This window comes from Colias croceus, chromosome 5, assembly GCF_905220415.1.
Source record: "Colias croceus chromosome 5, ilColCroc2.1".
Classification (NCBI taxonomy): domain Eukaryota; kingdom Metazoa; phylum Arthropoda; class Insecta; order Lepidoptera; family Pieridae; genus Colias; species Colias croceus.
In genome coordinates this window covers 1,106,889-1,119,268 of record NC_059541.1, presented here as the reverse complement: position 1 = coordinate 1,119,268, position 12,380 = coordinate 1,106,889, and the positions used below count along the sequence as shown (strand labels likewise).

The 12,380-nt window shown below is 32.5% G+C and overlaps 1 protein-coding gene across 4 annotated transcripts in view; it reads right to left on the bottom strand.

Moving 5' to 3' along the window:
• Positions 1-12,380, bottom strand: part of LOC123691807 (teneurin-m) — a 208,635-nt gene that overhangs the window by 160,899 nt on the left and 35,356 nt on the right. For all 4 annotated transcript variants that reach the window (XM_045636371.1, XM_045636372.1, XM_045636373.1 and 1 more), the window contains exon 2: positions 3,913-3,957. In XM_045636371.1, the coding sequence (XP_045492327.1) occupies positions 3,913-3,957 (45 nt within the window). The remainder of the gene's footprint in view (positions 1-3,912; positions 3,958-12,380) is intronic.

Here is a 12,380-nt window from a genome sequence, read left to right as displayed (position 1 = left end):
TAAGGTCAAGAGAATTTGTTTTAAGCATTAGAAGTATTGTGCCCCAGGGAGCCTGAGCTCAAAGACAAGATTACGAAGTTTTTCCATCTAAAAGTTGCACTATAAATCGTTTGGGGAGACCAACTATTGCCGGCGTTGTTGACAATTTATGGCAGATTTGCATTTTTTGTACGTTATTTAATTTTAGACTAGTCTTACCTTTAGAGAAACTCTTTTGCATATTGTATTGTGAACTGCCTGATCGTGACTTTGTACGTTAAATGTAAATTTATTGAGGCCTAAAGGAAATTTATTTTTCTGAAGGAATGCTGGCAAATTTGCTCTTTCTTCCAATCTCGTTATTCTCGAGATTAGCCTTTACGTCCACATAAATAAGACTGCCAAAACAATTATGTAGAAGCATTTATTAAAATAAGCTTAAAATGTAACTAAAAATGTTAATAGATGAACACCTCTGAATCGATTTTTGCCACTCAATAAGCGTCTTTATGCACTATTTAGGAAGCAAGAAGGTGCAATTTATATTTGGTCAACAAATAAGGTTGCAATTTGCCTGCAACCGCAGTCAGACGCCCGACCGCATGCCATGTAACGCGATAAAATCGATTTCGACTACTCCAGATTATACAGTCGTTACTCTTTTGAGGAGTAATTTATAAGGTGTAATATAGAAATACATACAAATATTGGAAATACCTACTTATACGAAAGTCTATTTTTGGATCCATGATGCAGTTTTTACGATAAATCGTATTCTATGTTCTTCTCAAAGGCTATTGGTATCTTAGACGCAACTCAATTGCGTTACACAGTTCCGATGTAAAAACTAAACGAACAGACAGTTTTTAGGATTTGTATTGGGTTTAGATGACGTTGATCTTTGGATTCTTGGACATGCCGGTTTCATCAAAATTTTCCTCTATCGATAAGACTATTTAGTTAAGTGGATAAAGCGCGATACATTCCAAAAAATCCAGAGTGAACCTTGAGGGCGACTTATAGACGACCTATACACGTCATAGACTTTAATCACGACAACTTTATATAACTACTTACTACTCCTTGTCGTATTCAATACAGAAGTTCAGAAGTATAGTTTAATCAGATCGCGAAGAAACACGGTTGGTACTGTAAGTACTTTGATAAACAGAATTTCGATTAAAATCTAACCACTTGTACGAGGTAGCGAGAATTATCTTAAATCAACTCCAGTCTAGACATGACGATACAATGAGACTTGAATTCGTTTACAAGCTCTCTTTGTTAATCGATTTGAAAAAAGTTTTTAATTATCGAGGTAATTGTAAAGACGAATTACTCATCGTTATTTATCAATTGATGAATTCGCTAACTGTGGCTTCGAAATATAGTGGAATTTTTGTTTTGGATGTGTTTTATGTTTATCTTCGTATTTCTCCGAAGCTATCGAATTGCGATGATTCTTTTTTTATGTACAAGTTAAACAAAAATCGGTTATGGTGGTAAATAACATGATCTTATTCTACACGTTTTCCATATACATAGATAATATAATACGATTGTACACAACAACAAAAACTTGGCACGTGTAGCAAAAAGTACGCATCTTCCATATTTATTTGATCGCAGATTAGATAGAACATTCGGGAAAATAATAGCTTGATTTATTCAGAGGTCCGATAAGGGCACGTGAGATGGGCACCTTAATGGCAGATCCTGGCCGAAACCGACCAAAAACCGAATATACTTTAAATATCCCACGCATTAAATTATCGTGGATTTTTTTGGAGTTATGAAGAACATATTTTTCGAAGGTGCGTTATGAAAGGTTTCCTTCGGTTTCGTATAATTATATGGTGTAATATTTCATTTTACGGCCGAGTTTTTCTCATTTACGCGATTTATATATTTGATTTGAATAATATTCATAAAAAATGCATTTGGGTCACTTCTGGTGGGATATTATTTGATGAACGATTCTATGAGTTTCACGTTACAAAAAATTTTTGCTTTTTTAATAAAAATATAACGTTTGATATCGGTGTCGCCTTAATTAACCTTGTCCTGAGTAATTATCGCTTTATGATTTAAAATAAGGTCAAATATTAGTGAGCTTGATGAAATCATGTTTTTTTTATTTCACTTAGTTATTCATTTAATTTTTTCGCTCTTGTTTGGAGAAAATGAGAGCTGAACCTAATTTTTATATTTAATGGATAACTCTAGAATCTAGAACTTAAGTCTCTAGATTTTAAGTTTGAGTTTGTTGTATAATTAAATACTTTATTATTATTTTTATTGTATAGTATTGTTGTTTATTGAATGATCTACATACTTTGATCAATTAACTACGTGCAATGTGCATGATGCGTCACGTGGGTTATGAAAGCGGACGTCACAAAAGCTAAACTTGTTTCAATAATATACCTTTGTAAGATCATCGCCTAACGTCGCACAACTGTAATAAAAAATATAATTTTATGAATAAAATTTTAAAACCATTCCTAAAATTGGACTTGCAGAAAATATATAATTTTATTTACGTATCTCTACAATACAATAAATAGGTACATTGTTCATAGAAAATATAATGTATGAAGACGACTTTATAATATCTTAACTTAACCTACCTATCCTAAAAGTACTAAGTGTAACAATGATGTGACGATACCTAGGTATACCTGGGTATTATAAACTTAAAAACTTATACTTATTTAAAAAAATGTATCATAATCACAAATTATGACTTTTCAGCTTAAAGCACAAGCTTTAAGTCGCAAAAGCCTTAAACATAAGCTTTTATTGATTTGTTTACCTAAGTTAAGGAAGTACGGTTTAAGTGTCAACGTCCCCATACGTCGAATACGAAATCAGTACCATTCTATTCTGGAGGAAACAAATGTGAATATCGTTGGGAATCAGCTGCAATCATGCATAGAGACGGAAACAGGATTCGCCACGGGTGCGAGCGGGACAGCCTCAATGCGGACAGCGACGCGGGCGGAATTGTAAATGTGTGAGTTAACGCAGTAACGGCTCAGTTTTAACGATAAACTTTATATCGAGAAATTTAAATTTATGGAAATATAATATGTAGGTAATTTTTCTATATCGGAAAAATCAAGTACATAAAAAAATTTGTAGGCGCCATTTTGAAAAAAAGAATCATGAAATTGCTCATGAAAGCTGTTCGTATGCGATATTTGATTGGAATCGTACTTAATTTAAATTCTGAAATTTAATTAACAGTATTAACGGGGAGCAATAACTTATTAAAGAAGATGGACAATTTCATTTTACTAACATGAAAAACCGCAACAAAAAGCACTTAAAATTGAATTACAATTAAAACAAAATAGCATGTCAATCAATCGTCATGTTAAATTATTAAAAAAAGTATCATGTTCGCAAATATTTGTTTTAAATACAAATTTCAAGAAAATTACCAGCTATAAAAATTCAATCAAGTCAACAATAATTAAGTTATAAAATCAATCACGGTAATTATTCAGCAGCTGTCGACAACTCTGATGAATTTTTCATAGAACCCACTTTCCACTCGATAGTTTATCAAATGGTAGGAAAACTTTGTTAATCAACTTACGAACCGCGCTCTGTTTGGAACATAATCAAACTAGGGTTTCTTTTGAATATTTTCTACGTTAGTTCGCCTTAATAGAATTCTTATTTAACGTTGTTTTCGCTCAATTTAACTTTTAAATTTAACATTACATTTTTTTTTTCTTACGTTTATTGACAGATGTATTGTTATTCTATTCAACACTATAAAACCCGTATTATTTGATTTGTAAGTTGAAAAATTTAACAAGTGAAATTATCTACCTACCTCAGTTTGTTCCTTAATCTATGAAAACGTAAAATAAATTAAACAGCAAATTATAATTAAATGTATGAAAAATGATGTGTCCTTACTTATATAACTGTAACCGCAGTCATCTCCATTTAATTGCGACTCACCTGAAAAGAAAAAGAAAAATTTAATTTATTAGGTCTGACGTTAAATGATTGTACAAATTGTCTTAATAATAATCGAGTATACTCTTTAATTGCACAAACAACTTTATGTATAACACAGACAAAGGCTTGTAAAAATGTGAAAATCATTATTCAATTTAAATATATTTCTAAACCTCATAACAAACACAATACGCGTTTATTATAGAAAATCCAGCGCTATTTACAGACAAACATAAATACTGAGACCTAAGCTTCATTCATAACGAAGCAATCGTGACTTTTCAATAAAGCGTTCAATTTATTGTTTATCCGTTCATTCCGAGACAGCGACACATGTGCGACACTTCATTACATTTTACAAACATACATTATCACTATTTGATACACAATCTTCCTTATTTCCATCCAACAGAGTTCACAATTGCATAAATTTAAATCACGCAATTGCATAATACTCCTGTCAGTACACAAAACTACGCACAATTTAAATAATGCTCTTAGCACGCAAAGAATACAGTTCAAAATTGTTTGCATTCTTAATTCACAATTGCATATGCGACGTTGCCGAACGTGTAGTGACACCACATGTTACAAGATTTGAAGTAAAAATAAACTGTAATGCATTGTAATAAAGCTCTAAATGGCTGTTTAAATTCGCGAACAATGTTAAGTATCGTCACGCGGTATTAGATTTGAATCTTGACTCAAATGTCTTTTGGTTTATTTTATTATCATACGAAATGCGTTAAATTGAAATAAACCTTTTTTACGGCAATTACACTCCAACGTTTAATATTTTAAAATTAAGTTTTTTTTTTAACTATATCAAATTAAAATATTGGAGAAATAGGCAATGGGCATGCGTCGTTTTTTAGGTAGGAAAATTTTTGAAGTGAAACGTCTTTATCGGGGTTGGAAAAAAATTGAATGTAACATTTTTTCGTTACGCGTGACATTTTTCCGTTACGCGCCATCTTTCTCTTATCCCTAATGCACCTTGCATGCATGGGATAAGATAAAGAAGTTTCACTTCTTACGTGTGTACACTAGTACACGCACACATTTTTTGTTTGTTTGTTTGTAGGTTTACTAATCATAGGATAAGCTTGGCCTATTTCAAAACTATCGATATCGGCAGAGCCAATGCTAGGATAAGTTCTCAACCGAATTTCAAATATGGGTTGCTGTTGATAAATTTGAATACAAACAAAATTAATCGAAATATATTCCGCAAAGTAAAAATATATTTTGTCATTTATTTAAAAACATTTCGAACAAAGGCGTCACGTCATTATAAAAACAAAACTTTTCCCCGGTAATGATGTAAGCCGATACGGTTAGAATCCTTTTAATTTGAGCTTTCAGATTTTGACCGCGTTTCGAAATACGCGGGTTAATCGCGAGCGTGTGAAACGCCGCGTTTTAAACCTATATGGGGTACTTACAGATTTTTTCAGGGCGTGTTTTTAGTGAAAATTACGTTTTAATTTAGGAGCGACTTTCATTTGCGTTCCATTTCACGTATCAAAACGAAATAGATTCATTTGATAAATCTACATTGTAGGTAGGTAGGTACTTAATAATGCCAAAACAACTATAATTTGTCTAACAGAAAACAAATCACATAAACGACCTCTGAATTATCTATACTAATATTATAAAGAGGAACGGTTTGTAATTATGAATATGTATGTATGTAGGTATGGTTTTCACGCATAACTTGCTGGACCGATTTAAAAAATTCTTTCACCATTAGAAAGCTGCATCTTCACTGAGCAACATAGGCTAGGTTTTATCCAGGAAATCCCACGGGAACGGGCAATATGCGGGTTTTTCTTTAAAAACGCGGGCGAAGCCGCAGGCGGAAAGCTAGTTGATTCATAAATTCGATCTGAGAAGTAGGTACCTATATATTTTTGGTGAGTATAATTTTTTAGGATTTTAATTCCATTTCACTTCTTGGTTTCAAAATAACTAGGCCAAGCCGTATAAAGTATCAAATAAATCACATTTATTTGATAAGGACAAACATATCATAAATATGAAACTTGTTTTCCTCATATAAAAAGTTAAAGAAACTTCTTTTTGGAGGAAAACCAAATCCTCATAAAATAATACACATCTACTATCTTCTTATTTCTAACGGGATTTATGGTAAGTCATTTATTTATTTATGTTTTATATTAAGAAAGAAAAAATACACCGGCCGAATTGATAACCTCCTTTTTTTGAAGTCGATTAAAAATATATCGATCTTTATCTTTGCAGGAATCAATATATCAGCATTCAGCACATGCAAATGCTTAAGGAATACCTATGATTTTTGTCTAGAAACGTAAATAATATGTACCTACTTATTCATTTGCGTATTTTTATACCTTGCAATATCACAGACTAAAATATTCAGAAAAAAAAAACCCAATTTCTAATATTTTAAGCCCCATACCCGACCATTGCCGTCACGTTCGCATAACTCGAAAAACTTCTCAACTGACCTTTATAATCTATCTAGGGAGTTTGAAGACCTCATGAAATATGACGGAATCGGGAAATTAATGTTCGGAAAAGATACTCCGTGATTCCAATATTTGATCAGATCACGTACAGGTCACAGTATTTGTAATTAGCGGTAACTGTTAGTGACATTGTTAAATGGGAAAAATCGTATTATTCCTGGGTTTTACTTTAGAATAGAACAGTTCTGGCGTATCGGAATTCGGACTAACTCGTCTTTCTCTATACCTCGTGACATTACATGAGTTTTTTCTATCTTATAATAATTGTTATTTCTATATAGTAGACTAGATTTCCTCCTCATCAAAATCCATTGCGTAGTTTTAAAGATCTAATCATACATATTAGGGCAGACAACGACAGCGACTTATACCAACTATGGTACGATAAACAAGGCTTTGAAAGTAGATTTTTCGGTAAATCAAAGAACAATCCATCTTAAATTTTTTAATCTAAACGCGAAAAATCACGCGCGACATTTTTATATTAAATTTCAAGAACAAAGTAGGGGTAAAAATCGATGCATGTGTTACCTTGGTGAAGGGATGTAATCATAGGGGTACATTCAGACAAGTGCTCCCACGAGATAAGACATGTATTATGAGCCACTCTTTGTTAGGTTATTGCGATTTTTTATACAGCTTCCGCTTATATGGGCCTAATCCTGTTAAAAAATGGCAGCTTATAATAAGCTTGGTTAATTGTTAAACTTTTATTATAACACCATGTATACTTAATGAGACTACATTGTGCCAAAAAGTTTGTAGTATGATATACGTTAATACCTATATGAAGGCATATTAATTCAGCAATAAACAATAAGCTAGGTTACTTTATGGAAGGAATCCTTTGAACTTTGAAAAAAAAATGAACAAGCTCATTTGTCATAGACAGATTAAAACTGCAAAAAAGACGTGGTAGCCCGGCGTTTTTATTACTCCGTATTAGAACCTAACTTGTTCTGAAATAATCGTTCTTTCTTATCAAATAGTAAAACAGTTACCCGAACATTCACGATAATTTAAATTTGGCCTATTTGAAGTCGGCGATAAAAAATAACTACTACACAAGTGCATTCTCTTAAAATGTTCATTTAAACAAGAGGTTTAATTACACATAAAAATTTGGCGCCATTTTATGACGTAATACTTTATTGGCGGGAAAGCATTAATTTACAAAATAATTTTGAACACAGTCATTAAAATTTGGATCGCATCCAGGGTAATACTCCGGAAACCTGCATTGTTAAAAATAAATAACATATTAATATACTTTTGGGTTTTATAATTTGTACATTATGTAAAAATGAAATAAATAATTTCGTTTGCCAAACGTAATATTAATTTTTATGGAGTTTTTGATTACCATATTATGTCGGTGTCGATCATAATCTATCTACAAAATATTTTTTTTAACTTATACATACTTAAAGGCTTCATTCAATTATTTTTATAAAAATAGTGGCTAGAGAGAGAAATTCGAAAAATAAAAAAATCTATACACAACCGCTTATCTTTTTATAAGAAAACTTCGTTAAAATCGAACAAGTGTCTCCAATTCATAAAACATGACAAAAATACCTAAGTTCGAAAAATCAACTCAAAAATAGTGCAAAATATAACATACGAAGTCACGCAGAAATGTACCTAATACAAAAATAATCCTCACTTAAATCGAGTGTTGGCTAACAAAGTACGATATATGTTTAATTATAACACGTTGCCATGGTAATCCGATACCAAATAAACCTTAAGGCGCTTAAGACATTGACTTGTAAACGATATTTGAAGAAATCGTTTTGAAAATTAAGTATGAAATTGTTTGTAACTAATAATAATTTGTTTCGTATCAATAACACTTCGGATATTTAAGAAGTTAAGAAAATTAAAGACTTACATTTACTTATTAGAAAACTAGTAGGTACCGACATCCCTAAATATGCGAAAGTTAAGCAATTGTTTTAATTCGCTGGAACATATATTAAACTAGCTGCTCCGCGCGGTTCCACCCCCGTGGCTCCACTCCTGTAGGTCGTAGCGTGATAATATATATCCTATAGCCTGACTCGATAAATGAGCTATATAACACCGAAAGAATTTTTCAAATCGGACCCGTAGTTCCCGAGATTAGAGCGTTCAAACAAACAAACGAGCTCTTCAGCTTTAAAATATTAGTATAAATTTGAGAAACTAATATAAGTGCAATGTATTATCAAAGATTAATCTAGAATTACTGTATCTTGGTCTCATATCATGTTTTAGTATCTTCTTTCATAACAAAATAATTAATTGCAACTGCAGCTGTAGGTAGCTACCATGACGTGGCCATAAAAAGACGTGTGGCACTCGGGGACTGCCGCGGTAAAGCTATTGCATAGCATGCCTTCAAGCCACACCTCCAAGCCCGTCGGAGTGGGGAGCGTGAGGATTTTTTGGTACGGAATTTCTGGATTCGGTCCCCGCACTCAAGGCCCGCGATAGAAGCTATGCAATAGCTTAATAACACCACGAGAAAATATACTTAGATTAAATTATATTTTACGTTGACATCTTGACATTATTTAATATACTTAATGCAATAATTTCGAAATATCATAAATGCATACATACCTACTAAATTTACCGTAAAATTTTTGCGGTAAATTTAGTAGGTATGTATGCATTTATGATATTTATTGCATATATAATTGCATTAAATACTCCATACACGCAAAATCACTAACACAATTTCAAGACAGTATCAAGAAAAAACACTCAATACATAAAATCAGCTAGCGACGCGCTCGCTCCTAATAACTTGAATATTTCTCATCTGACGTTTAATTAACTATCAAAGGGAAAGCCTCTTCTAATACCCGCCAATAGCTTCCGTTGGAGATCTTGTAAGGGCTGAAAATTAACACGGAGTGAGGCTTCTTCGAGTCTACTTCTGAATATATTTTGCTAAAGCCCCTATCTATGGGCATTCCACCGTATAATTCAGAGCATTGCTAGTTACTTATCTGTAAGGATATGTTACTACTATTATTCATGGCTAGGAACTTCATTGAAGACGTTTTTATTTTTTTTTAAGCTTCTTATTAGCTTCACCTGTATGTTTGTAACAGACTCATTTAGAATCGATTTTGATCAATTTAAAACGGACAGATTGAATTCAAAAATTGTAGACTTATCAATCGGTGACAATACAATAATTTTTAAACTATTTCAGGTGACTTCTAAAGGTTTAGTAGTTCAAATAATTCAAATCGTAAAAATTGAAACGAGAGACTGTTATTTAATTTAATATGAGGAATTTCGCACAGGAACATATTTAAAAAATAAAGGAGGTAAAATTGATAAACTATTATTACATAGTCGGAGTCATTGCAATGCAGTACGTCAACACTAAAATAAAAATCACCGCAAGAAATACATTTTATATTCATCGAAAGTTAAAATTCATCTCGCATAAATACTTGAATACTTTAAACCGTCTGACGCATTGCTGCATTGGGTTAAATGCACATTGACTGGCAAGATTTTAAAATGTCTTTTAATTCAAGAAACGTCACGTTCTTTTAGTTTGAACGATTCTCATCGAGTTAGTGCTATGATGATGTTTGATGTGTTTTTTTATTTCGATAGGTAACTATAATGAATGATATTATAATTTAATGGTAAAAGGAATTGCATAACTATTGATGAGAGAATGTCAAAAAGTATTGTATCGAAATATAAAGATCAAACGCTGCAGTTAATCCATACACATGATAAATGTAATAAAAGTATCTGTCTAATATAGAAAAACGTTTTATTGAATGCCTTTCAATAGAATATATAATAAAATGCGGTTACCTATATACCATCAATACATTCCCAACACGTCCACAAGTAAATTAAAATCGTGAACCGAAGAAAGCTTTGTGAAAGTAGCCTAAATGTTTGACAGAAACTACGAAGATGTGTGAGCGATCGTGCGTAACCGTACGTAATTAGAAATGAGGAATCGAATGTCCACAACAATTTAGACATTTTGTAAATAAACATTACATTTTTTACAAATTATATTTATAACTAGCTTCCGCCCACGACTTTGTACGTGCATCCCCGTTTTTCCCCGTTCCCGCAAGAATTTCGGGAAATCCTTTCTTAGCGGATGCCTATACGTCCTAACATCTACCTGCATGCCAAATTTCAGCCCGATATGTCCAGTGGTTTGGGCTGTGCGTTGATAGATCACTATATCAGTCACCTTTTAGTATGTAGGCTACGGCACGGCTACGGTACGGCTTCAATACAAAGACTACAAAATATTGACTGCAGCGCCATCAATGCACTTTTGAAGTTTCACTTCTGACACGTGTGCTCGGCACACACGCTCTTTTTTATTGTAATCGGATAAAATTTAACACCGCGACTTTTTTGGAAATAATCTATGAATTCAAAACATAAGCCTTTTAAAAATAAGTAGTAAAATTAATACCATCACTTTATTTCTTCTATACCAATGATAAACATCAAGCGTCGTAAATACTGCATAGATTATAACAATGAATACATAACTTAACTTACATCCACTTCCTTATGATGCGAAGCGCTCCACTATAATAAGAATAACAATCTTAAATGATTCTTAAACGTTATTAAAAGCCAAGGAACGAACGAAAGAATAAATAAATCTTTCAAACATTTACTACTTTTAATTTAGTAAACCGAGCGATAGCGATCGTAACAACCCGCTACTATCAAGGGGGAAATTTCTAGAAAAATCCAGAAATATCTGGTAAAATAAGAGTAGATTTATAGTCGAATAAAAGTTACAGTTCCCAGTTTATGTTGGCAGTAACGTGCAGGTCCGGTCCGTATAGTTTTTGAATTACATTGATTTAGTGTCGAGGAATATTGCCTGATTGGATTGCGATTTGAAAGAATTGGCTTTTCGCGATCTCGAACCGATTGAGCAGTTAGCGGAATATGTAATTTGGATAAACTTTACATCTTTACTTAAGCGTTTAGAAATCTGCCTGTGATCCCGCAAGCACAAGTAAACAAGTGTTCAAAACTTCAGTTAAAAGTAAATAATTGATTTTATCTAATAATGATGATTATAATCTCATAACTAAGGACATTGTAGATACCACATATTAAAAAAGGCTCCGTAAATGTTTACAAGTTCATGAACTTAACAATTTTAATATGGTCTTAACTCTCTTACAATCATTACCTTATGTTTACCTCCTCATTACACCCAAGAGTTCAATAACCCACACATGCCAATTACTGCAAACATTTTTCCATCTTTGACATCAATTTATACTAAAATCAGTTTCCATCAAACGAATGCACCAATTTGGTTAGGCACACGCTTGTTATTTCTGCCAAGCCAACCGAATGATTCTGATACTGCAATTCGCACAAAGAAAAACCCATGTGATAAGAGCCTTTGGCTTCGTGAATTGTATCACTTCGGTTGGTGTTTATTTGAATTAGTAGCTTGTAGTGTATGAGTGTAATTGCGTTAATGAGTAGCTGACTCGAAGTACTAACGAATTGTTTTAGAATTTTAATCATTTTAAAGTTTCTGTTCTGTTATATGATGCGGAGAATAACCGAAAATCATATTTGAGGCACAAGTACATGTTGTAAAGCCTAATTAGCCTTTATATTGGTTTTGATTGTAATGTGAATTTTAGTTCAAGTGAAGTATGTAGCCCTATTTATCATTGCTGATTTTATTCCATCATTTTCTTTTGGTTTCTCTGTCAAATAAATTCTCATTGTTAAGTTTAACGTTAGCTACTGTCATTTTAAATTTTCATTTATCACTTATACGATAATATAAAATCTTTATTATACGATTTCTGCTTTCTAAATTCTAGGTAAATCTAACCTTGACGCTATCTACAAAGGAACTGAACGCTCGTACCG